Source organism: Drosophila rhopaloa, unplaced genomic scaffold, assembly GCF_018152115.1.
Source record: "Drosophila rhopaloa isolate 14029-0021.01 unplaced genomic scaffold, ASM1815211v1 contig_3, whole genome shotgun sequence".
NCBI lineage: Eukaryota > Metazoa > Arthropoda > Insecta > Diptera > Drosophilidae > Drosophila > Drosophila rhopaloa.
Genome location: NW_025335123.1, coordinates 24728133 through 24751321, shown reverse-complemented (window position 1 = coordinate 24751321; position 23189 = coordinate 24728133). Strand labels below are relative to the sequence as shown.

Sequence of the window (23189 nt, the reverse complement as noted above, 5' to 3'; positions counted from 1 at the left end):
GTAAAAAAATTAAAGTTAAAATCATATTGTATTTAATTATTTTCTCTTTTTTTTAAAAAAAATATTAATGCTTATGGAATTAAGTTCCACTGTGCGTCATTTTGGTTGATCTGTATATCTATATACCTATCTCTTTCGTAATCGTGCGTCCTCGGCAAATATATCCCTTTTATCCTAAATAAGAACACAAACTAAAGGGTTATATTACTTAATACACCTGTTATAAGAATAGAATAGAATTTATTACTTATATCTAACAAAACAAAAATGTATATAAATGTATGGAACAGGACCAACAACTTGGCTTTAATAAATAGGTAAAAATTAAGCGACGATTTCTAAAGTTATTCAAACTGCTCCGCGCTGCAGTCGAAAATCCATTTAGATCACCCAGAAATGAATCAGTGCAGATTGTTGGATGTTATATTGTTACATTATAAAACGTGAATGGGTTGTACACTCTTGGTTAAAATGGATTCTGTGGGAAGCATTTCCTAAACAACAACATAAACATACTTAAACGAGTCTAATCTAGCTACTAAAAACGTGCTGAAAGGCATCTGGCGACTCATTCCTGCGGCACCACTTCCGTTTCCCGTTTCACCACATCCGGATCCGTGTTTGCATTGCGTTCCTTGCAACTTTAAAAGAATTTCCGCTTGGGCGTGGCAAATGCCAATCCCGACATTCTGCAAATTGAAGACAGAGACTTGCATTGCGTACGTACAATATTAAGGATTCTTGCCCACCTTGTTAGCTTAGGTCCATTGAAATCCTCCACTGCGTTAACATTGCCGAGCGGTGTGGATGGATTCTTAAGATCCAGCAGCGATCGCTTCGGCGAAAGTACGGCCTTGTTGGGCGCGTCCGGCGGTGTGAAGATCCCCGAGTTCTCCTTGGTGGTCTGGTCTGGCTCACCCTGAGCATTCTCGGCCATTTCAGAGTCCTCCACCGCGTCTACATTGCTTTCCGTGACTGTATGGGCATCACCCCCGCCGTTTTCCGGTGGTGGCTGCTTGGCATTCATCGGATTGAGACACTGACCCTTGCAAACGCAGCTCTCAGAGCATTCATTGCTGCCCACAAAGCAGCCGCACCGCTTGGTGTTGCACTTGGTGCGACACTTGCATCCCCTACCGCGTTTGCCCTCCTCCGTGGCCTGTGTGGAATTCAGCGATTGGATGGATGCATTGACGGCCGACGTGGTATTGGCATCCTGGCTATCGGGAGGACTTGAAACCTGGGTGAGCGCAACATTGCGGCTGGAGTCCGACTGGAATCTCTGCGGTGAAAAAAACAATTAGTCCGGGATTATTATTGTTTAAGCAAAGCATATTAGTGAATTTCAAGCAAAGCCTGGTCAACAAATACCACTCAAACCCACCTTGGATTTGGACTTGGAGGGCACCCATTCGGGATCGTCGCTGCCGCTATCGCTCGGTTCTATAATTTCGTAAGGATCCATCATTATCACACTATCATCGACATCCTGGGGCTGGACCCTTGGCGCCTTGACCTTCGCCTTGGTCTTGGCTTTTAGCTTGTCCAGCTCTTGCTGCAGTGCCTCTCGGCTGCTGAGCAGTTCTTCGAGTATCTGCTGGCGATCCCGCTCCTCCGCCGCCGGTGGCTTAATTTCACCCGATCTCTGGTTGGCTGTTCTAATTAAAACGGCCACCTTCTCCTCGTAGGCGCGCTGTTGGGCCAGCATTTGCTCCTCGTGCTCGGTTTGGGCCAAACGGAGGCGTTTATTTACAGTCTCCTGTTGCTGTTGGGCCTCCAGGAGCTGCGTACGCTGCTCATCCAAGGCCGTGCGCTGCTCATTCAAGCTTGCCGACTGTTGGCGTCGCTGTTGCACCAAAGTCTTGAGGAGCTGCTTACTAACAGCCCGGGACTCGCCAATGCTTTGGACGCCCTCAGCCAGAGAGCGAATGCGGCTATCCAGGTCGGTGGGGCAGACCTTCTGCTGGAGGTCAGAGATTTGAGCATTGCGCATCTCGAGCTCCTCCTCGAGACTGGCCAGTAGGCGGGCCTGCTCCTTGGCCTCGGCCGGATCGTTGGTCTTCTCCTGCTGCAGCAGTTGATAGTGATTGTTGATCACCGCCCGGTCCTCCATCAGTTGGTCCAAACTGTGCTCGGCATCAATTAGAGAGAGTATGATCTCCAGCTCGCGGTCCACCCAGCTGTCGGTCTTCGAGTGTGAGTTGGAGGAGCCAGCGGCGGAGCCTCCGTGATCCTTGGCGTACTTCTGGCGCTGGGCCTGCGCCGAGGCCTGGCGTTCGAGGGCATCCTTTAGCCGCTTATTGGCCGCCAAGGCCTCCTCACATTTGCGTTTCAAAACCTGCCGCTGCTTGGAGTGCAGCGTCTGCTGGCGCACGATCTCCGACTGCATCTTGCGGTCCTTACTTTTCAGTTGGGTGAGCTCCTTTTCTCGCACCATTTTCCATTGGCGGAACTTCTCGGATTCGCCACGCATTGCCCGTATGAGCTTCACCTTGGACTCCTTCATGGCCCGGATCTCGCCACTCAGGTTTTGGATCTTTTCGCGCTCCTTTTCCCGCATCTTCAGCATGTTGGCCTGAGTGACCAGCTTGCGGCGCAGGTCGGAGATCTCCTGCTCCAAAAGCTGCAGACGCTTGCGTCGCTCCTCGGCAATTTTGGCGGAGGTATCCTTGTTCTTGATGTTGCGCAGCTGGTCCATGAGGTCCCGCCGTTCCGCCTCCAGGTCATCGATCTTCTGGTTGCACTGTCGCAGCTTGGCGTCCTCGTCCTCACCCTCCAGCTGGCTAAAGTTGCGAATGATGCGCTCGTGCAGCTCCTGTTTGATGTTGAGTTGGCGATTGATGCTGCGCAGTTCGCCAGCGAAATTCAGTTGCTTGTCAGTGAACTCCTCTGAGTGGGATTGCAGCATTTCGTTAACTTCATCGCCACCATTGGAGCCGCCGTTCTCCTCCCTTTCAGATTTAAATTGGCCACTAAGGTGCTGGCATATCTCCTGGCCGTGGGTTTCCAGTTCCTCCTGAGTGCGCTGGAACTCATCGCCCACCATCTCCACCAGTTGGCTGATTTCCTGCAGTTGACGGCCATCATCTGCGTCCCCAGCTCCCGATCCGGCCTGTTGCTGCTCCAGTTTACTCTTTAGTTGCAGCACGTGGCTGCGGAGTTTATCGTGAGCCTGCTCGACGATGTGGGCTCGCATCTCCTTCTCGGTTAGATCGGCCAACGAGTGATGGAGCTCCTGCTGCAGTTTCCTATTCCTATCCAGAAGACTGCGCACTTGCTCTTTGAGACGTTGGTTCTCAGCAGCATTGGCCATGGAGCCAGTTAGGGACTCCTCGCTGGGGACGGGACCCAAGCCGGCGGCACCCACTGCACTGGTTATGGAGCTGCTCATTTTGCCGCCCGCCAAAAGCTCCACACGCAGCTTCTGGATGATGTTCTTCAGCATATTGACCTCCGCCGCATGCGGATCGAGATTGACCACGGGCTTGTTCTTGATTTGCAAGGCCCGATCCGCATAGCGAAGGGTGCTCAGGGTTTCTGCCACATTGTAGTCCGCCGGACTGACGCAGGCAATCATCAAGGTGATAGAGTTGCCACCCAGGGAGTCCTGCAGCAGACGCGTCAGCTTAGACTGGCGATAGGGTATATAGCCAGCGGCCTGGCCAGCTGAAATAGGTAATGAAATTGAGCATGTTTTAATAAAAAACCCATGTTGGACAAAAAATTTAAAAAAATAACTAAAAGAAACTATTAATAGTTTTATAACAAATTTTATAACAAATATCTGATACGAATTTTAATTAAATCGGTTTTAACACATATTGACTTCCAGTTTGAACAGTCGTTTTGAGAAAAACGCAAAAGAAATGAATGTAATGCTTCAATTTTTTAGAAAACAAAAAACAATATCTAAAAACAATATACATATTCTAGATGGTTATTACTCACAGCCCAAGGCATTGATCACATTGCCCAAGGCCAAAAGGCCTTTGTTGATATTGACACCCTCCTTGAAGCGATCCCCACTGGCCAGAGTTTTTGAGCAGCGTTCCGAGCCTGCCAGATCCACCAGATTGAACCGGGATGTGGTGACCGATTGCCTGCCGGGGATTCAGGGATACAAAGACTGATTAAAAATCCTCAAGAAGAAATTCGTCCTACATACTTGCCATCCAGCTTTGTGGCCACCAGGGTCAATGTGAAGATAGCATGCGATCGCGAGGAGGTCTCATTCATGGCTGTGGCGGCCACAGCCCGTCCGGCAGAGCCGCGCATTAGGTGCTCGGTCGCCTCCTGGGCGGATTTGACCTCTAGTTCCGTGAGACCCGGCATGACCACCCGGTTCTTGACCTCCCTGATGTCCACGGTGGCCTTTTCCCGTTTTTGCGCCGAAAATAAGTCGTAGAACTGCTCCTGGTAGAGCTCCACAAAGGAGCAGGTGATCTCAAAGCGGAACTCCTCTCTCATCTCTTCAATGGCCAAGAATATGTCGTGAACGGCGCGTGGTATGACACCCGCATGATCATCCAGCACTCCGTTAAAGGCCGTGCCCATGGTGTAGGTCTTCCCAGAGCCTGTTTGACCATAGGCGAGGATCGTGACATTATAGCCGTGCAGAAGCTTCTTCAGTTTGCCCTGTACGCAGGTTTCGAAGATTTCCTTCTGGGTGTCCCCGATGTCGAAGACGTGGTTGTACGTGTACGCCTCATTCCGGTTGACCGTGACCTGTGGTGCTCCATCCGTCGACCGTTCCACTGCGATCCGGCAGCCGCGATCCAACTCGGACTGCACCAAAGGACGCACGCGCAGCGCCACGGCCACCGAATTGGGATCCTCGCAGGACATCTGGTGGATTTAAGAGCAGCTCCATATTGTGACCATTCTTGGCGCCTTTTTCATTTAGCTACTTACCTTTTTCCGGAGCAGCCGCTTTCGATAGATCCGATTCGTGGACTACAGGAAAACAAGAAGATCCCTCTGGGAAACACAGTAACTGGAAATAGCGGCGCCCCGGGGGAACTAACAATTTTGGATTGGTCTAGATCGCGATGGAACGTGGGATCTCCACTGGCAACCCGGCACTTTCGGCAATTTCGATTTTAGGGACCTGGCATTAAAGGAATGCGACGCCAGCTTGCGCTTTTTTTCAAAAATGGCGAAGTTATCGATAGGTCACAGTTATCGATTTGTGGGGTACGCAGAAGTACCATCTCGGCTAGTTTATAGCTACTTTTCTAGCCCGTTTTTATTGAATGGCATTTGTGTGTATAGGAATTTTGGTAATTAAAATAATTCATTCTTGTTTCGGTAAAAACAATAGACTTTAAATTTTACATTTTCAAACGGTAGTATATTGACAAATGACAGTCAACTAAGCAAATAAACCTGCAGTAAAAACGGATTCTCGTGTACAGAAATATCCAAGTGGTTAAAATATTTTCGAAAAATTTTTGTGCAACTTGCGTTTACACTTAATAATATCTTAACAACTGGAATATATTAAAATAGTTTATTTTAAATTTGTATCATACCGTTTCTGTACAATTTCAAAAATGTTTTTAGCCAATTATGCCCGTTCATCTTCTAGGACTTAAAAACGACATGGGTACAACTAACAAAAATAGGCTTACAAAATCTGAAAAAATGAATTGTTCCCTATTAAAAAGTTATGAATTGGATGGTAATTAATCTCACTTTCAAAAATATTTGTTGATCAATATGTTTTTACAAATAATATAGCATTCTTTCCGGTTACTATATTGAGTAGGTTTGGCTCAGCCATAGAGTTATCGATTTTTCCACAGCGATGCAGCGTTATCGCATTTTTAAACAATCGCCACAGCCGCAAACAAGTTGTGATTTGGTTTGATTACAATTTCCGCAAAAATTGGACCAAAGGCAGAAAAAGAACCGGCAGCAGGACATGGAGGAAGTTGCGCCGCGCTTAAAGGTGCTGGAGGAGGCGTTTAACGGCAATGGAAACGGATGCGGCAGCGTGGAGGCCACCCAATCGGCCATTTTGAAAGTGCTGACGCGGGTGAATCGCTTCCAGGTGCGCGTCCGCAAGCACATCGACGACAACTACACGGAGTTTATGCCGAACGACACCTCGCCGGACATTTTCCTGGAGGAGTCGGCCTCCTTGAACCGGGAGATCCACGATCTTCTGGAGACGGTGGGCTCCGAAGGATTGGGCGCTTTGGACGAGGCGAATGCCAAGTTGGCTGACAGCGGAAGACAGCTACGGGAGATCCTGTTAGGCCTCGGAGTCAGCGAGCATGTGCTTAAGATCGACCAGTTGTTCCAGTGCGTGGAGGAGGCCAAGACCACTAAGGATTACCTGGTTATCCTGGACCTGGTAGGGCGATTGAGGGCTTACATCTACGGCGATGAGACAAGAGACGGAAATGAGGGTTCGCAGGTTGCGACGCCGGAGGTGCGCCGCATCTTCCACGCTCTTGAGTGCTATGAGACCATCAAGGTGAAGTACCACGTCCAGGCCCATCTGCTGCAGCAGAGCCTTCAAGATCGGTTCGATCGGATGGTGCAGCTTCAGTGCAAATCCTTTCCCACATCGCGCTGCGTCACGCTGCAGGTGAGCCGTGATCAGGCGCAGCTGCAGGACGTGGTGCAGGCCCTTTTCCAGGAGCATTACAATCCTGTGCGTCTCTGCGAATTTTTGCTGGACAACTGCATCGAACCGCTGATTCTACGGCCTGTGATGGCCGATTACAGCGAAGATGTCGAAGGTGGTTCCCACGTCCGGTTGTCGCTTTCGTACGCCACCAAAGAGCCTAGCTCTGCGCAGCTCCGCCCGAACTACAAAGAGGTTTTGAACAATTTCCGGCTGCTGCTGCAAACGCTGGCCGGGATCAACAGCAGTGTGTCTAGCGAACAGCATGTGTTCAGCATCATTGGCGATCATGTTAAGAATAAGATGCTCCAGCTGCTGGTGGATGAGTGCCTGAAACCAGCCGTTCCCGAGACCATGGAGGATTATCAGTCCTCGACGCTGTGCGAAGATGTCACCCAGTTCGAACAACTGCTAGCGGACTCTTTCCTCATCAATCCAGAGCAGGATCGAGCACTGGGGAAGTTTGTCGAGGAGTACGAAACCTACTACCGCAATCGACTGTTTAGTCGGGTTCTGGAAACGGCGCGCGAGATTATCCAGCGGGATTTGCAGGACATGGTACTGGTGGCGCCCAACAATCTAGCCACCGAAGTGGCGAACGACCCTTTCCTCTTCCCCCGGTGCATGATCTCCAAGAGTGCACAGGTAGGTCAAGTCCCTAACTCTGAGTTTTCTTATCACAAATTCATTTCCCTTTTCAGGACTTTGTGAAACTAATGGACCGCATCCTGCGCCAACCCACGGAAAAATCGGGCGAGGACGAAGCCGATCCTCTGGCCGGCGTCATTGCCATCATGCTCCACACCTATATCAATGAAGTGCCCAAGGTGCACCGAAAACTGCTCGACAGCATTCCACAGCAGGCGGTGCTGTTCTACAACAACTGCATGTACTTCACCCACTGGGTGGCTCAGCATGCCAACAAGGGCATCGGAAGTTTGGCGGCGCTGGCCAAAACGCTGCAGTCCACCGGGCAACAGTATTTCCGGGTGCAGGTCGACTACCAGGCGGGTATATTAATGGAGATCATGCAGGGCTTTGAGTTCGAGAGCCCACACACTCTTGGCTCCGGTCCACTGAAGCTCGTCCGCCAGTGTCTCCGCCAGCTGGAGCTACTGAAGAACGTCTGGGCCAATGTGCTTCCGGATACAGTGTTCAATGCCACCTTCTGCGAGCTGATCAACACCTTCGTCGCCGAACTGATCCGCCGTGTTTTCACGCTGCGCGACATTTCCGCCACGATGGCCTGTGAGCTGAGCGACCTTATCGACGTGGTGCTGCAACGGGCGCCCACACTCTTCCGCGAGCCGAACGAAGTGGTTCAGGTCATCAGCTGGCTAAAGCTGCAGCAGCTGAAGGCCATGATGAACGGCTCGCTCAAGGAGATTACGGAACTGTGGTGCGACGGCGCCGGTCCGCTGACCGCCAGCTACAAGGCGGACGAAATCCGGCACATCATCCGGGCGCTCTTCCAGGACACGGATCGTCGGGCCAAGGCCATTACCCAGATTGTTTAAGCTCTACACCAGATTGGATGGATTTTTTGCGAAGAGGTGGTGATCTGTGTAGCCAATTTAATTTTGCTACTTAACGGAGTCGAAATTGAAGGAATATCGCTTTTGTAGATTATTATTGTAACTGTTATAAATGCCAAAAACAATGAAAAGTTTAATGAAGAATCGATTCAAAATCGGAAAATAAAATTACCTACGTGAAGTTGTAATATATATTTTGAAAATCATATGTTTATTATTTAAAGAAATTACTGCGTTTTTCAACTATTAATATGAAAATAGATTCTAGATTGCTTTCCGTTTCAGATTACTTTCTTGAGCCACAAAATACGATCCATCCGGCACGCAACACAAGACACTTTATTTAACTTAAGATTTATTTAATGTAATAAAAACAATCAAATCACCATCATTAGTTTGACTCATGTCTGGCTTGGAGGAGGAGTGGGTACAGCTGCTCAGTCAGCAGTCTATGATCACGGCCATGGGTGACGGTGAGGATCCGCTGGGCCTCGTCAATATGGTGCAGTGCCTCCTTGGCATGGCCCTCGTACAACTGGATCTTGCCCAGCTTCAGGTGGAGTAGCCCGAGCAGCGGATTCCAGGGGCCGTGGTATTTCTGGAAGCCGGGCAGCAAACGTTGACCGTAATTCAGGGCATCCGCCCACTTTCCCACTTCGATTGCAGCTTCAAAGGCAGAATCCAGGGTCTTCACATACCACACGTTCAAGGGATGGAACACGCCGGTCTGTTTATCTAGACACACCTTGCACACGTCGAGATCTGGCGGAAAATAGAGAGATGCGTTATTGTGAACCCTTAAGTCTATCGCATTAACTCACAGGCCACGTCCTTCATGTTCTCCAGATTGTGCAGTGTTAGGGTCATCGCCTCGTTAAAGGCGTTCCTCAGCTTGGGACTAATCCCTGCGTCGCAACGGGGACAGTTTGTGCGCTCCACATTGATGCCCACGCCACAGTTGCGATTGGGACACAGGGCGGCCAACATTTCCTTCGACTCCTTGGCATCCGTGCACTTGCTGCAGACGCAAAGAAAATAGTAGTGCTCCTTGAGGTCCATACGCCTCTGTTCCGGCGTATTGAGCAGATCGATGTAGCTGATGAAGATCTTGGACCAGTCCAAGCACTCCATGTCCTCGATCGCATGGACGTGAAGCTCGTTGCCCTCAAAAGTGGCAACTGCATTCGGCTGGCAGCTGTGGTCCGTAATAGAGACGCCCAAATATATGGCCGTGGCAATGGAGTTCATTTCGGCGTCCAAGATATTGAAGCCATTGGTGATGAGCTGCATGAGGAGAGGAAAAGAGCATGAGCTTGTGTAGGAGCACCCGCATATCTGTTCGCCGGGGAATGTGAACCGTAGCCCTTCCTAGATGATCAATTGCCTGGCAGAGCGCCAGGCAAGCCGCATTGATTGATATCTAATTTGGGCGACCAGGAGCGAAATTGGTTGTTAAGAGGTGCAAAACTTTAGTATAGGTAAACAACATTTCTAGAAAGTATTACAAAAATATACGTTATATTCAATTGTTAGGTAAAACAGATGTACACTAGACAAGTTCCCTATCATTGAAGGAACATTCAATATGCTGAATAAAATTTGTTTAAAGCATCGTCCTCAAGCAACCTGTATCTGCTCCCCCAATACGCTCCTGATTTTTCGCACAGGTATCTGTCCACTTACACGACCGTAGATGGACATTAGCTCCGTCTTGTTCGGCACCGTGCTAGGACTGTCGGCCATCATGTCCGTGAGAACGGCGTGCAGCGAGTCCAGGTGTTCCAGTCGCATGGGATCGTTCTTAATTTCGGCATAATCTATCGGAGATTGACAGAGATTAGCAAGGATTTGCCAGGGGATCCGCACGTTGCACTTACGAGACATGAGATCGCGGAACTTGCGAGACCCGTGCTCGGTGTAATAGCCCCGGATCAGATCTCCCCCGTGCTCCAGGCGCAGGATCAGGCGGCAGAGCATCCTGGCAGCATCGGGCACAATTCTGGGATGCACCTTCTTCAGGAATGGACACTCGTGCTTGTGCTGGGCCCAAGCTTGCATTTGGCAGGCGCGATTGCAGTAGGACACATAGCGGCAGTTGGAGCACTTAAGCACCTTAGTCCTGCAAAAAAAGGATTACGAATTAGGGATCGAAGATCCAGGCAAAGGGGCAGGAGCCAATTGGCCGAACTTACGCCTCCAGGCAATTGTCGCAGCGCTCCAGACGATACTGCGACTTCAGGACGAAGGCAAAGGGCTTCTCCGTGAGAATCCGTTGACCCCTCTTGATTTGCGGAGCCATTTTCTTTCCGGGTTGGGATTTTAATGAGGATCTGGGTGCTGATTTGGGTGAACTGGCAGTGGATCCATACTTTTCCATTTCGCCGGAGCAAAATAACACCTTCGACTTTCGCCTGGGGGCCCGTCTCACTGACGACTGAAATTGAGCACACACCTGAAGATCAAAAATATTGTTTCTGCTTCGAATGCTTTTTGAATATTTTGCGGCATCTGATTTCTATTTTAAGCCACAAAAACAAACACAATTTACGCAAATCGCTGGCAAACACATAAAAACAACAACAGTTTTTTGTTTTTCGTATGCATGCGCTGGCGTTGCCAGATAGTCAAAGGGTCATGCTCCCTACAGTAGACAGTCAATATAGTAAACGGAATTTTAAAAATTTTGTCAAGAAATGTGTTACTTTCAATGCCATTAAAAATCACAATATTGAATGCATCATATTTATGAGTTGTATGGAAAATTAATATTTGGAATTAGTTCCATTTTGAAAAATGTCCTACGGTATATGATTTATTTTGTCAATTACTTAGTTATTAATAATCTCAATTTACTGACTTAATAATTACTGACACATTGGTAATAACTGCCCTACTCTCGTAAAAAGTTTAACAAAATAATACCATTTAAAAGTAATTAATTTATGATTGATACCACTGTATCATTTGAAATGAGGGAGATAGCTATATCTTACAAGTGAAGAGAAAATTTCTTATTATTTATAATTGCATTTTAATTTGATAGCAAGGTTTTGCTTTTAAAAAAGAATAACTAAAATCAAATCAATGATTTTAAAATAGTCCAAATAATTGTTATATTTTGTGATTCCTAGAGTTATGATTCTGATAAATATTCGTGTATGGCTAAAAACAAGCAAATAAAAAACAAGATCCTGATCCCCTAATCCAGCACTGTAAAAAAGTCCTTTGTATACCTACAATAACGCTGCAGGAATTCCTATAGATCAGGAGCAAGATATTTTTTGTCGGTGCCCCTGCGGGCAGTTTTATTTATTTATATGTAGCAAACTTATATAGCATAGGGACATTTTGTGTGATCAATCCGTACGAACTCCTATAAGCAGTAAACGCGGGCAATGGGAACGGGAACGAGAACGGGACTATCTAATTGTTCTGAGGCTTGGACCACTCCACACTGAGGATCAGATGGTCGTACCCGTGGCCGTTAAGGATCTCGATGGCGGCGGCCGCATCCTTACGCTGCTTGAAGTGCACGTAGGCGAATCCCTTGCAGAGTCCGGTATTTTTGTCGCGCGCCAAATACATCTTGCTCTGCGGGCCGATCTTCTTTACCAGCTCTTCCAGATCCGCCTCGGTCATGGACTCGGACAGATTGGATATCCGGATGGCGGCCGTATCGTCGCGCCCGCGCATTCCCAATCCGCCCTTTTGACTGTCCTTTAGGAACGGCGGCACATACTTTCCGGACTTGGGGGCATCCACGGCGGCCGCTGCGGCGGCGGTGGCCTTCTTCTCCATCAGATTGGTGTCCATCGCCGTGCCCTTGTACGGACAGTTGACCGACCAATGCTCCCCGTTGCAGATGCGGCACTTGGCTATGTTCTTGGTGGGATCCAGCAGCGGATCGTTGGCCTTCTCGTCCTCCTTGGAGTTAAGGAATTGCATGATGATCTCCTCGGACACCATGGTCGTCTGCGAGTTGGGGCCCGGCTTGTCGCTCTTCGACTCCCCGAACTTCGTCCAGGTGCGGCGCTTGGCCACCGTTTTGGGCACCACCTGCTTGGAGATCTTGTACGTGCGCACCACCTTGGTCTTCTTGTCGTCCTTGTTGTACTTGTACTCCGTCACATACTTGTGTCCATTCTCCACCGTTTCCGTGGTCGGGGGCAGACCGCCGTAGTCGAGCTCCACCTCATCCGCCCAAGAGGATTTGATCGTTTCAACGCCCGGCATCTGGAAAGTTTCGTTTGTCTGGTAAGTGGGGCTGCAACGGGGGCTGCTTTATGCACACTCACTTTGTTTTGCAATGCAAATTGTCAGCGAATTTTTATTAAATTTCGCCACGAGTTTCGTTGCGATTGGAAGCAGCAACACGAAAAGAACTATCGATGGCCTAATCGATTACTTAATCGATGCTTTGTGGATGGAGTGCTTCCGAAGCCAGTGTACCAAAGTGTCTGAAACGGGGTATCGATAGGTCAGAGCTGCCTTCGATGGCAGCTCCATATTTCCATCAATATTCCACCATCTCTACATTTTGCCGCCACTTTTATAGTTTTAAGCTGTTGTTGTTTTGTAGAATGAAAATTTTGTTGTCTATTTAATTCATACCATAATACTTATAAGGGTAGACTTATCTACTGAATACATTAACTTAAAAATTCAACCGAAATTAAAAGCAAACGTTAAGAAATGGTACATGTTCAAAAATGTTATAGACAAATTTAAAATATTATCAAATTTTCGGGACTTCAAAAGCTACTTAGTTTATATGTGTATAAAACTATTTGTAAGCTATGAATAATTAAAATTATACTCCCTGTTTCGAGAAAAACGCATTGAAAGACTGAGTCGCTGAATCTTCAATAATGCAAAATTATTTCCGTTGAATTGTCGGAAACAGAAATTTTAAAATATTTTCAAATTTCCGGTATTTAATAGTTTATATTTTAAACTATTAGTAAGCTATGAAAAACTAAAACAATTTTCAACAGTTTTTCGGGCGTCGCCTGAGGTTATAGGCTTATAGGTAGCTACAGCTCCATTCTTCCAGTCCTTATTTTATTAGTTATTAAGAAGGCTAGAATTTTATATTTAAAATATATCAATATAACACATTTCAATTACAAATAGCATAATAGGTCACAAAATGGTCGAATGGATTGAGTCACGACTACTTTAGCGGAGTTTTAAGCCCATGTCAGCGAGTTTGGTATTATTAGTGTGGTATATTCGCAGTGCTCCGCTCTGGCCGCTCTGGCCACTCTGGCCGCCTCTTCTTCTTGCCGTCGCTTCCGCTTTCTGTTCTTTTTCCTCGTGGTTTTCGACTGACAAGATGGCTCCAACCGTAAGTGCTCCGCCAATCAGCTCCCGATCCCTGGCCAAAGTGTGAACCGTGCTCCAAGTTGTGTAATGCGGCGGGGTGTGGCCAGTGGCCGGTGACCAGGAGTGAAAACAACCCGTAACCCGCAATGGCCAGCTAATACTGTGTGATTTTTTCTGTTTTTTTTCGGTGATGACCCATAACCAGGCCAAGACCAACAAGGGTGATACCAAGGCTGCTGCCGCCAAGCCGGCAGAGAAGAAGGCCGCTCCCGCAGCCGCCGCCAAGGGCAAAGTGGAGAAGCCGAAGGCTGAGGCCGCCAAGCCCGCCGCCGCCGCTGCCAAGAATGTGAAGAAGGCCCCTGAGGCGGCCAAGGATGTGAAGGCAGCCGCCGCCGCCGCTGGTGCCAAGCCCGCAGCAGCCAAGCCGGCAGCCGCCAAGCCCGCCGCTGCGGCCAAGGATGCCGGAAAGAAGGCTCCCGCCGCCGCTGCTCCCAAGAAGGACGCCAAGGCTGCCGCTCCGGCTGCCGGAAAGGCTGCTCCAGCCAAGAAGGCCGCTTCCACGCCCGCTGCCGCTCCTCCGGCCAAGAAGGCTGCCCCCGCCAAGGCTGCCGCTGCTCCGGCTGCTGCTGCCGCCGTTGCTGCTGCTGCTCCGGCTGCAGCTGCTCCTGCCGCCGCCGCCAAGCCCGCTCCCAAGCCCAAGGCCAAGGCTGCTCCTGCCCCCAGCAAGGTGGTGAAGAAGAACGTGCTCCGCGGCAAGGGACAGAAGAAGAAGAAGGTCTCGCTGCGCTTCACCATCGACTGCACCAACATCGCTGAGGACAGCATCATGGATGTGGCCGACTTCGTAAGTAGCTGGACCCGCCCATGGATCCAATCAATCTCCCAAAATCAGGTTCTATTTGGTCTTTGCTTTCAAGGTATTCCATGGGATTCATCTCTAGTGACTAAATCTATTACTAAGTTGTCTAAAAGTATGCTTTAAACAATTCATATTCTATGGAACATTTTCAAATTATTAGTATACTGAAACATGGTTGTGTGACAGACTATTATGAGTATGAGTTTACACATTGTAGTTCCATTACCAAAAAGCCTATGAATCTTCAATGAAGAAAATCTATTGCAAAGCATAATTTCACACTTAAATCTATACTCGTGGCATACCTTTAGACAACCAAGAGTCAGATTTCAGCTCATTAAAAACTTCCCTATAAGCTAAAGAACCAAAGTATATAATTGAAAGTAATTACCAGAATAGAGCCTCAAAATCAGTATCAGTTTACCGCACCAAGCTTTTCATTGCCCTCCAAGTTAACCAGGGGCTCTGGATAAAAAGTTGTGGTTACAGTGAAGCCTCTCCATTTTGCGATAAACTGCTGGCGGACTTCACCCGTGCCGCCGGCGGTTAACAACATCTGGAACAGCACTAACTGTAGAGCATTGCCTTGGCGTGTTTATATGTATATGTCCGTTCCGAATCGCATCCTTCGCTGCCTTCCATCGGCACACGTGTTCATCCGCAGCGCCTCCCGATCGCGCTAATTGTCAAGGGGCTCTGGACACTGCACAACGGGGTAGCCTCTGACCGCCAGTGACCTGGCACTGGCCAGTGGTGCAACCGTCTGTGAACAGCGTCAAGTCGTGCTATGTGTACCGCCACGTGGTGGGCCCTGGGTTGAGTGCGTCCACAGCCGTGGCGCCTCAGGCCAAAATTCATAGTGCGCCCTGCTTACGGTGTCCGCTCTTTCGTGGCACTGCAGGTTTTCCCAACTAGTGTTAGGTGTTGCTTCCATATATCATCCACCAATTGAGGAAAGTCAGTCACTCAATAAAAAAGAACCCGCTAGTGGGCAGACCGAGTGCGCTAAACGCGCTTCTTAGCAGGGCGCTGAACCGATTGAAGCGTCGCCCCCGCCAGAGGATCAGGTAACTAGCATCTTAAGTTTCATTCACGAGTGGGGAATGGGAACCACCTGGATGGGTACTTGATGATGCCATGTGTTCAGATATAGTTCCTCTAAAGTGGAACACCTTTCAGGGACGGTCACCCAGCCCACCGTGTGGTTCCCAATCCCCATCCATGCCCATTCATCACCTGGATAAATCTACAAATTACAGGCCACGCCGATTTGCCGTCAGAGAGTGAGCTTAATGCGTCGCTCTGATGGCAGTGTACTCAGTGGCACAGCAAAAAATTGGACACTCTTCTTTATTTGGGCCTTCTGTTCTACACAATCGACTCTTGGCCTTAACAAAGACAGAGACATTACTCCGACTAACCGGTGTCTTGGGGATACCAAGATACCATCTCCAGCCCACCATCCAAGCAGAACTAACCTGAGAATCCCTGTTCCTATTCCGCCCGCAGGAGAAGTACGTGAAGGCCCGCCTCAAGGTCAACGGCAAGGTGAACAACCTGGGCAACAACGTCACCTTCGAGCGCTCCAAGCTGAAGCTCCATGTCAGCTCCGACGTGCACTTCTCCAAGGCCTACCTCAAGTACTTGACCAAGAAGTACCTGAAGAAGAACAGCCTGCGCGATTGGATCCGTGTGGTGGCCAACGAGAAGGACTCGTACGAGCTCCGCTACTTCAGGATCAGCTCCAACGACGACGAGGACGACGATGCCGAGTAAAGATGAAGCCGATCCATTTCCACACAGCAAAAACACAAGGTTTACATTCGTTTTTAATGTATATCTCACGTCCCCGAAGGGGGCGTGTTTTTATAAGCTAACAACAAGGTGTGAACTCATGGAAAAAATCCCTTTGGGCTCACCGCAATAAAAAATTTGTGTGTGAATCTCAAAACAGTTGTGGTTTTTAATTAGTCTGTAAATATCTTTAAACATGTCAAGGGGAAATATGGTACATCAATTGAGATTAAGCTGACTAAGCAATTATATAAGTTCTTCGGGGTTCTCTTGAGGTGATTTCAAGATCCATTAAGATAGTACGTATATAAAACATTATCGTTGAAAAAGCTTATTGGTTTTTAAGATATTCGCTAGTCGCTATTGTGCTTTTATACTCTCTAAAAAAGCTTAGTGATCCAATACGTCTATCTCGCTTTATTTCGTGATGGTTTTCTTTTATACACTTACAGAAGGTATTACAATGTTTGGTATGGAGCGGGGATCGGTGATTATGTATGATTTTTTATCATCTAAGTTTTCGAAAAATGGGTTTGCAGAAAAGTGACCTAAAACCTGCTCTTCTAAGCCCATAACTTTTCTTATAGACATCCTAATTCAAAGTGGCATATCTTAAAATGATTGTGGCCCAATTCCCAAAAAAACTGTGTTTTTAGTTTACTTTTTTTTTTTGGGTCGATTTTTAGTCATTTTCATTGATGTAACCCCTTTCCCAATTTCGGAAAAATGGGTTTGCAGAAAAGTGACCTAAAACCTGCACTTCTAAGCCCATAACTTTTCTTATAGACATCCTAATTCAAAGTGGCATATCTTAAAATGATTGTGGCCCAATTCCCAAAAAAACTGTGTTTTTAGTTTATTTTTTTTTTTTTTTGGTCGATTTTTAGTCATTTTCATTGATGTAACCCCTTTCCCAATTTTGGAAAAATGGGTTTGCAGAAAAGTGACCTAAAACCTGCACTTCCAAGCCCATAACTTTTCTTATAGACATCCTAATTCAAAGTGGCATATCTTAAAATGATTGTGGCCCAATTCCCAAAAAAACTGTGTTTTTAGTTTACTTTTTTTTTTTGGGTCGATTTTTAGTCATTTTCATTGATGTAACCCCTTTCCCAATTTCGGAAAAATGGGTTTGCAGAAAAGTGACCTAAAACCTGCACTTCTAAGCCCATAACTTTTCTTACAGACATCCTAATTCAAAGTGGCATATCTTAAAATGATTGTGGCCCAATTCCCAAAAAAACTGTGTTTTTAGTTTATTTTTTTTTTTTTTGGGTCGATTTTTAGTCATTTTCATTGATGTAACCCCTTTCCCAATTTTGGAAAAATGGGTTTGCAGAAAAGTGACCTAAAACCTGCACTTCCAAGCCCATAACTTTTCTTACAGACATCCTAATTCAAAGTGGCATATCTTAAAATGATTGTGGTTCAATTCCCAAAAAAACTGTGTTTTTAGTTTACTTTTTTTTTTTGGGTCGATTTTTAGTCATTTTCATTGATGTAACCCCTTTCCCAATTTCGGAAAAATGGGTTTGCAGAAAAGTGACCTAAAACCTGCACTTCTAAGCCCATAACTTTTCTTTTCTTAATTCAAAGTGGCATATCTTAAAATGATTGTGGCCCAATTCCCAAAAAAACTGTGTTTTTAGTTTACTTTTTTTTTTTGGGTCGATTTTTAGTCATTTTCATTGATGTAACCCCTTTCCAAATTTTGGAAAAATGGGTTTGCAGAAAAGTGACCTAAAACCTGTACTTCTAAGCCCATAACTTTTCTTACAGACATCCTAATTCAAAGTGGCATATCTTAAAATGATTGTGGCCCAATTCCCAAAAAAACTGTGTTTTTAGTTTACTTTTTTTTTTGGGTCGATTTTTAGTCATTTTCAATGATGTAACCCCTTTCCAAATTTTGGAAAAATGGGTTTGCAGAAAAGTGACCTAAAACCTGTACTTCTAAGCCCATAACTTTTCTTACAGACATCCTAATTCAAAGTGGCATATCTTAAAATGATTGTGGCCCAATTCCCAAAAAAACTGTGTTTTTAGTTTACTTTTTTTTTTTGGGTCGATTTTTAGTCATTTTCATTGATGTAACCCCTTTCCAAATTTTGGAAAAATGGGTTTGCAGAAAAATGACCTTAAACCTGCACTTCTAAGCCCATAACTTTTCTTACAGACATCCTAATTCAAAGTGGCATATCTTAAAATGATTGTGGTTCAATTCCCAAAAAAACTGTGTTTTTAGTTTACATTTTTTTTTTGGGTCGATTTTTAGTCATTTTCATTGATGTAACCCCTTTCCAAATTTTGGAAAAATGGGTTTGCAGAAAAGTGACCTAAAACCTGTACTTCTAAGCCCATAACTTTTCTTACAGACATCCTAATTCAAAGTGGCATATCTTAAAATGATTGTGGCCCAATTCCCAAAAAAAACTGTATTTTTAGTTTACTTTTTTTTTTTTGGGTCAATTTTTCGTCATTTTCATTGATGTAACCCCTTTCCAAATTTTGGAAAAATGGGTTTGCAGAAAAGTGACCTAAAACCTGCTCTTCTAAGCCCATAACTTTTCTTATAGACATCCTAATTCAAAGTGGCATATCTTAAAATGATTGTGGCCCAATTCCCAAAAAAACTGTGTTTTTAGTTTACTTTTTTTTTTTGGGTCGATTTTTAGTCATTTTCATTGATGTAACCCCTTTCCCAATTTTGGAAAAATGGGTTTGCAGAAAAATGACCTTAAACCTGCACTTCTAAGCCCATAACTTTTCTTACAGACATCCTAATTCAAAGTGGCATATCTTAAAATGATTGTGGTTCAATTCCCAAAAAAACTGTGTTTTTAGTTTACATTTTTTTTTTGGGTCGATTTTTAGTCATTTTCATTGATGTAACCCCTTTCCAAATTTTGGAAAAATGGGTTTGCAGAAAAGTGACCTAAAAACTGTTTTTCTGAAGCCATAACATTTCTTGCAGACATCCGATTTCAAAGTGGCATAACTCAAAATGATTGTGGTTTTATTCTCTAAATACCACTTTAGTTTTTTATCCTTCGTCACAATTTATCGAAAAATCGACATAGCTTCATTGTTTTTAATTATCCATATTTAATTATTATTATAGCTGCAAGAGTATTTAAACTTGGGCTCGCAAGTTTATTTATTTTTGTTGCCTAAGGTGGTGAAAGTAATGTTATGCACTTTGGGGTAATACAGGTGGGGGCATCAGCATGCTATTTATTAATATGCAACATTTTCGGAAGGTTTTAAACTGCAAATATTTGGTGAGAGCACCTCTTTCTAAGGTTTATTTTGAGTATCTATTTACATAAGTTTATAATTTAAAAATTAATTTAAATGGGCTTGTATTATAATTATATATCAATGAAAAAAGAACCACCACTATTATATATACATTTATAAAACTGGAATTTGTTGTGAAGACTAGAAGCATAAATGCAGGTGTTTAATAGCGGTTTGAATTATTCAAGTGGAACTGTATTTAATAGCTTGTGGTTAGAGAACGTCCCCCAGCTCCATCAACTTTAGGAACCTTCCGGAAGATCGGGAGATGAAAGTACGTGTAGTATGCTTTGTTTATCATGCCTCTTCAAATATTTGCCGCTGGTGGTCCGCCTGTTTTCGTAACGACACAATGTACTTGGCTTTGCCCGCCGAGTTGAGTGGACAAACAGAATGGGTGACAGACGGACGTCGTCACCCTTTGGGTTATCCACTCAGCGGGCAAAACGCGGTATGCCCGCTTTTTGCGGACCAAAATAGTCCGGACAATCGCTGCTTTGCATCACGGGGCCGCAAGCGGTCCATTAACTATTCAAATCCGTATTTAGTTTGGGCGTTTGCATGAGTAATGTCTCCGTGGGCACCGCCTGATGAAATGAAACCACTACGTGTCGAGTGCTATGGGTGTAGGCGAAGCTTTTATTTTATTCAACAATTGAGGAGTGCAACAAATACGTTTGCTTACAACAATACAAAAAGACAAGCAACAATTACGCTAACAATTCTAGAAAAATATACACTTTTAGTGAGAACTTACATTCATTTTGTCTTTCTTCAAGGGCTTTTGAGTAGGGGTTATATACTGGGTTATATATATACTGAGATATTCGAATGTTTTTGTTTTTCTTTTTTGTTTTTGTTTTCGAGCACAGTGGGATGTTGTGGGTCTGGGTCGGGGTCCGGTTACGGGTGCACCATTACCATTACCAGTCCCATTCCCATGCTCATCGCAATCATCACAATTAAAGGCTAAGTTGGAAAAGGGGGAATTCTAAACTGGGAACCGGACTTGTTTATCCACGAATACTGTAATCGGAGATGGTACGCCATAAATTAACAATTTTCGTCCAATTAGCGCCTGGAATTATCGATCTTGGCCAGGGCAAACAAACCGTGCGCGCCAAGGCCACAAAAGCTGGGGGAGAAAGGTACAGTTGGGTTGGATAGTGGGTCGGGTTGGTTAACCGAGGGGGCAAGTGCACACGATGCAGCTTGGAACGTTCCAGAAGCGTGCTCTTTAGAAGCCGGCAAAGCGCTTGGCCACTGCCCCGCACATCAGCACAATGAGCAGGCTCTGGCCGGTCACGCCTCCCAGGGAGCGGGCTCCGCTGGTGTTGGACTTGACGGATGCCTGCAGGGGAGCCGCCACGTCCTGGGCCTGCTGCACCTGCTGCGATCCCGGCTGAACGGGGGCCATGGGCGCCAGGGGAGCTGGTCCCTCGCCAGCCGGAGCAGCTGGTGGCGGAGGAGCCGGGTAGCAGGCGATCTTCTCCACCTCCACCGTTTTGGTGCTGTCAGCCGGATCCGTTTCGTTAACCTTTGTGGGCACACAAATGATGCCGCCAGCTGGTGGGGCAGCTGCAGCTGCATCCGGCGCGGTCATGTTGGAGGCCTCCGGATTGAAGGGAGCCATGGGGGCCAGGGGTGCGGCTGGAGCTGCTTCTTGGGTCACGTTGGAAGGAGGCATTGGTGCAGCTGGGGCAACTGGAGCTGCTCCCGGTGCAGCAGCCACGCCAGCCGCATTGGTCACAGTGGTTCCATCGGTGGCATTCATCGGCACGCCGTTGTTGATGATGATGATGCGATCCTGGCCAGCAGCTGGAGCTGCGGCCACCGGCTGCGAGGAGGAGCTGCCTCCCGAGGGCGTGAGGGCATGGCCCAGCAGAGCACCGCCCAGTCCACCAGCGAGCAGACCAGTGCCTGTGAAGAAAGTAAACTTTTCAGTGGAGAAACAGATGTGTGGCCTAAAATAACACCAAACTTGGGCATGAATTGGGTTAATATTTAATGCCCGTATGGGTCAAACACCTGGGATTGGGAACACATCAAATGGCAAGAGGGTATATGAATAAGGAATGAATATGCCTTGCCATTTCATTGCTCTATGAACCAACTCTTCTGCTTATTTTCAGGTGGTATGCTAATTCAAGAACTCACCGAAGCCCAGGCCAGATGAGGATTGCTGGGGCGGCGCCGAGTAGTAGGTGGCTCCGGGTGGCAGGGCAGATCCCGCCTGGTAGTAGGTGGCCCCCGGAGGCGGAGCAGCAGCAGCCGGGTGATAGCCACCGCCCATGGGCACATGTCCTGCGGATGGATAGTAGGTGGCTCCGGCGGGGATATTAGAAGGATAGCCGCCGGCATGTCCTCCGGCTGGGTAGTAGGTGGCTCCCGCCGGGACTCCCGAGTACTGCGGCTGATGCACGTTCGATCCAGTGGCTGCTCCATAGCTGGGCGGAGCTGCTCCGTAGTTGGGGGCATGGTAGGCCGGCGGCGGTTCGTGCATATTGGGCCTGGCTCCACCGGCGGGATTGGAGGCGGAGTAGGCGGGCGGCGGACCCTGCGGCACATTCCAGCCCGGTTGGGGGGCAGATCCCGGCGATCCTGGGGAGCCGGCATTGGTCATCGGGCGATTGGGCTGCGAGTTGTAGTTGGGGTAGCTCAGTTTGGCCACATCCGCATGCGAATTGCCGGCGGCATGGCCGTTCGTGTTGTAGCTGGGCTGCGTCACGTGCCCGTAGTTGGAGGAGCTGGAGGACGAGGAGGAGGTCTTGCGCTGGCTGCTGCCCTGGTTACGCCGTGCATCCACAACATCGCCGCCGTGCGTCAGCAGCAGGGCCAACACCGCCCAGGCCACGAAGGCCCAATGGGAGCGCGCACCACCACTGGAGGCCATCATGTGATCCGGATTCGGATTCGGATTAGTACTTCCCTCGGAGACGAGACTCTATAAGAAAAAAAAACAGTAAAAAACGGCAAACGTCAAGCGTAAATCAGCGAACTGATGCGCATGCTAATTACAGAAACCCGTTTTGGATGCGACGCTTCAACCGACTCTCGTTTTTGTTGCTGCGTTTTTGCGAAGTCCGTTGTCGGTTGTCCGCGAAATAAGCTTTGAATATAATCGTAATAATAACGTAAATGATTTCACTTTTGCCAGTGTGGCCAGGTGAGGTTACTAGAAAAATACCAGCAGCATAGCAGGGACAACAACCGACCGTGGGTTGGGTGGGAAACTTGGATATACAATGGCTGGGTTCGAGTCCATGATACAAATATGTATAGATGTCGTGTAAGATAAATGTATAATTACACCCATTTGCCTGAAAGAGTTTTTGCAGTATATCTCGGCCAATATGCGATGCACAGCCAAAACAATGACCGTTTTGGACTCTTAAAGGCCTACACTATCAACTGACATAGCTTTTTTGTTTGATCCGAGCCTCTAAGAATAATTAGACATTTTAAAAAGCTTATATTTAATCGGAATGGGAAACAAGTGATGAGGTCCTCTTCTTTAACTCCGTAGCAATCCAAAACAGTCAGTCTTTTATCTGTGGGGCGCATAACGGCCGAGATATCTTGCAAAAACAATGCCAAAAAAATTACTCCGAAAATCTGTTTTTGCAGGATAACTCGCCTAAAACAGGACCCACAGAGAAAAGAACGACTGTTTCGGACAGCTAAGGACCTAAGCTAACGATCCCCACAACTTTCGTTCCGATCCCGAACAAAAAATTTTGAG

The 23189-nt window shown here is 47.0% G+C and overlaps 6 protein-coding genes across 7 annotated transcripts; 2 read left to right on the top strand and 4 right to left on the bottom strand.

The window, feature by feature from the left end:
* Nucleotides 1–407: 407 nt before the first annotated feature.
* Nucleotides 408–5153, bottom strand: LOC108046937 (chromosome-associated kinesin KIF4A). Its single transcript, XM_017126910.2, has 6 exons — nucleotides 4912–5153; nucleotides 4166–4845; nucleotides 3949–4100; nucleotides 1385–3666; nucleotides 750–1282; nucleotides 408–689 (listed from the first exon to the last, which is right to left on the bottom strand). Exons 2-6 carry the CDS (start codon nucleotides 4843–4845, stop codon nucleotides 644–646), a joined length of 3693 nt encoding a protein of 1230 aa, XP_016982399.1. The 5' UTR covers nucleotides 4912–5153; the 3' UTR covers nucleotides 408–643.
* Nucleotides 5154–5811: 658 nt separating this feature from the next.
* LOC108046982 (centromere/kinetochore protein zw10) lies at nucleotides 5812–8372 on the top strand. Its single transcript, XM_017126988.2, has 2 exons — nucleotides 5812–7279; nucleotides 7336–8372. The coding sequence occupies exons 1-2, from the start codon at nucleotides 5924–5926 to the stop codon at nucleotides 8149–8151; spliced, it is 2172 nt and encodes a 723-aa protein (XP_016982477.1). The 5' UTR covers nucleotides 5812–5923; the 3' UTR covers nucleotides 8152–8372.
* A 116-nt stretch (nucleotides 8373–8488) lies between these two features.
* On the bottom strand, nucleotides 8489–10780 carry LOC108046983 (histone-lysine N-methyltransferase SMYD3). Its single transcript, XM_017126989.2, has 5 exons — nucleotides 10362–10780; nucleotides 10047–10288; nucleotides 9853–9986; nucleotides 8991–9453; nucleotides 8489–8931 (listed from the first exon to the last, which is right to left on the bottom strand). Exons 1-5 carry the CDS (start codon nucleotides 10544–10546, stop codon nucleotides 8561–8563), a joined length of 1395 nt encoding a protein of 464 aa, XP_016982478.1. The 5' UTR covers nucleotides 10547–10780; the 3' UTR covers nucleotides 8489–8560.
* Nucleotides 10781–11446: 666 nt separating this feature from the next.
* LOC108046864 (eukaryotic translation initiation factor 3 subunit G-1) lies at nucleotides 11447–12596 on the bottom strand. Its single transcript, XM_017126786.1, has 2 exons — nucleotides 12465–12596; nucleotides 11447–12402 (listed from the first exon to the last, which is right to left on the bottom strand). The coding sequence occupies exon 2, from the start codon at nucleotides 12400–12402 to the stop codon at nucleotides 11593–11595; it is 810 nt and encodes a 269-aa protein (XP_016982275.1). The 5' UTR covers nucleotides 12465–12596; the 3' UTR covers nucleotides 11447–11592.
* Nucleotides 12597–13410: 814 nt separating this feature from the next.
* LOC108047000 (60S ribosomal protein L22) lies at nucleotides 13411–16304 on the top strand. Its single transcript, XM_017127020.1, has 3 exons — nucleotides 13411–13516; nucleotides 13700–14338; nucleotides 15863–16304. The coding sequence occupies exons 1-3, from the start codon at nucleotides 13505–13507 to the stop codon at nucleotides 16127–16129; spliced, it is 918 nt and encodes a 305-aa protein (XP_016982509.1). The 5' UTR covers nucleotides 13411–13504; the 3' UTR covers nucleotides 16130–16304.
* Nucleotides 16305–20058: 3754 nt separating this feature from the next.
* On the bottom strand, nucleotides 20059–22595 carry LOC108047003 (class E vacuolar protein-sorting machinery protein hse1). 2 transcript variants are annotated; one of them, XM_017127022.1, is made up of 3 exons: nucleotides 22466–22595; nucleotides 21605–22391; nucleotides 20059–21367 (listed from the first exon to the last, which is right to left on the bottom strand). In XM_017127022.1, the coding sequence occupies exons 2-3, from the start codon at nucleotides 22341–22343 to the stop codon at nucleotides 20685–20687; spliced, it is 1422 nt and encodes a 473-aa protein (XP_016982511.1). In that variant the 5' UTR covers nucleotides 22344–22391; nucleotides 22466–22595; the 3' UTR covers nucleotides 20059–20684. The 2 variants fall into 2 exon arrangements, with proteins under 2 accessions (XP_016982511.1, XP_016982512.1); XM_017127023.2 differs by having other exon boundaries at nucleotides 22447–22578.
* Between the last annotated feature and the right edge of the window lie 594 nt (nucleotides 22596–23189).

Coding starts and splice junctions, on each gene's coding strand:
- LOC108046937 (XM_017126910.2), bottom strand. CDS start 4,845: ATGTCCTGCGAGGATCCCAATTCGGTGGCCGTGGCGCTGCGCGTGCGT. Junction 3,667..3,948: donor TGTGATCAATGCCTTGGGCT/GTGAGTAATAAC, acceptor TACCTATTTCAG/CTGGCCAGGCCGCTGGCTAT. Junction 690..749: donor AATGGACCTAAGCTAACAAG/GTGGGCAAGAAT, acceptor TTCAATTTGCAG/AATGTCGGGATTGGCATTTG.
- LOC108046982 (XM_017126988.2), top strand. CDS start 5,924: ATGGAGGAAGTTGCGCCGCGCTTAAAGGTGCTGGAGGAGGCGTTTAAC. Junction 7,280..7,335: donor TGATCTCCAAGAGTGCACAG/GTAGGTCAAGTC, acceptor TTCCCTTTTCAG/GACTTTGTGAAACTAATGGA.
- LOC108046983 (XM_017126989.2), bottom strand. CDS start 10,546: ATGGAAAAGTATGGATCCACTGCCAGTTCACCCAAATCAGCACCCAGA. Junction 9,987..10,046: donor GTTCCGCGATCTCATGTCTC/GTAAGTGCAACG, acceptor AATCTCCGATAG/ATTATGCCGAAATTAAGAAC. Junction 9,454..9,852: donor TAATGTCCATCTACGGTCGT/GTAAGTGGACAG, acceptor CTCCTCATGCAG/CTCATCACCAATGGCTTCAA.
- LOC108046864 (XM_017126786.1), bottom strand. CDS start 12,402: ATGCCGGGCGTTGAAACGATCAAATCCTCTTGGGCGGATGAGGTGGAG.
- LOC108047000 (XM_017127020.1), top strand. Junction 14,339..15,862: donor TCATGGATGTGGCCGACTTC/GTAAGTAGCTGG, acceptor TTCCGCCCGCAG/GAGAAGTACGTGAAGGCCCG.
- LOC108047003 (XM_017127022.1), bottom strand. CDS start 22,343: ATGATGGCCTCCAGTGGTGGTGCGCGCTCCCATTGGGCCTTCGTGGCC. Junction 21,368..21,604: donor CTCATCTGGCCTGGGCTTCG/GTGAGTTCTTGA, acceptor CTTTCTTCACAG/GCACTGGTCTGCTCGCTGGT.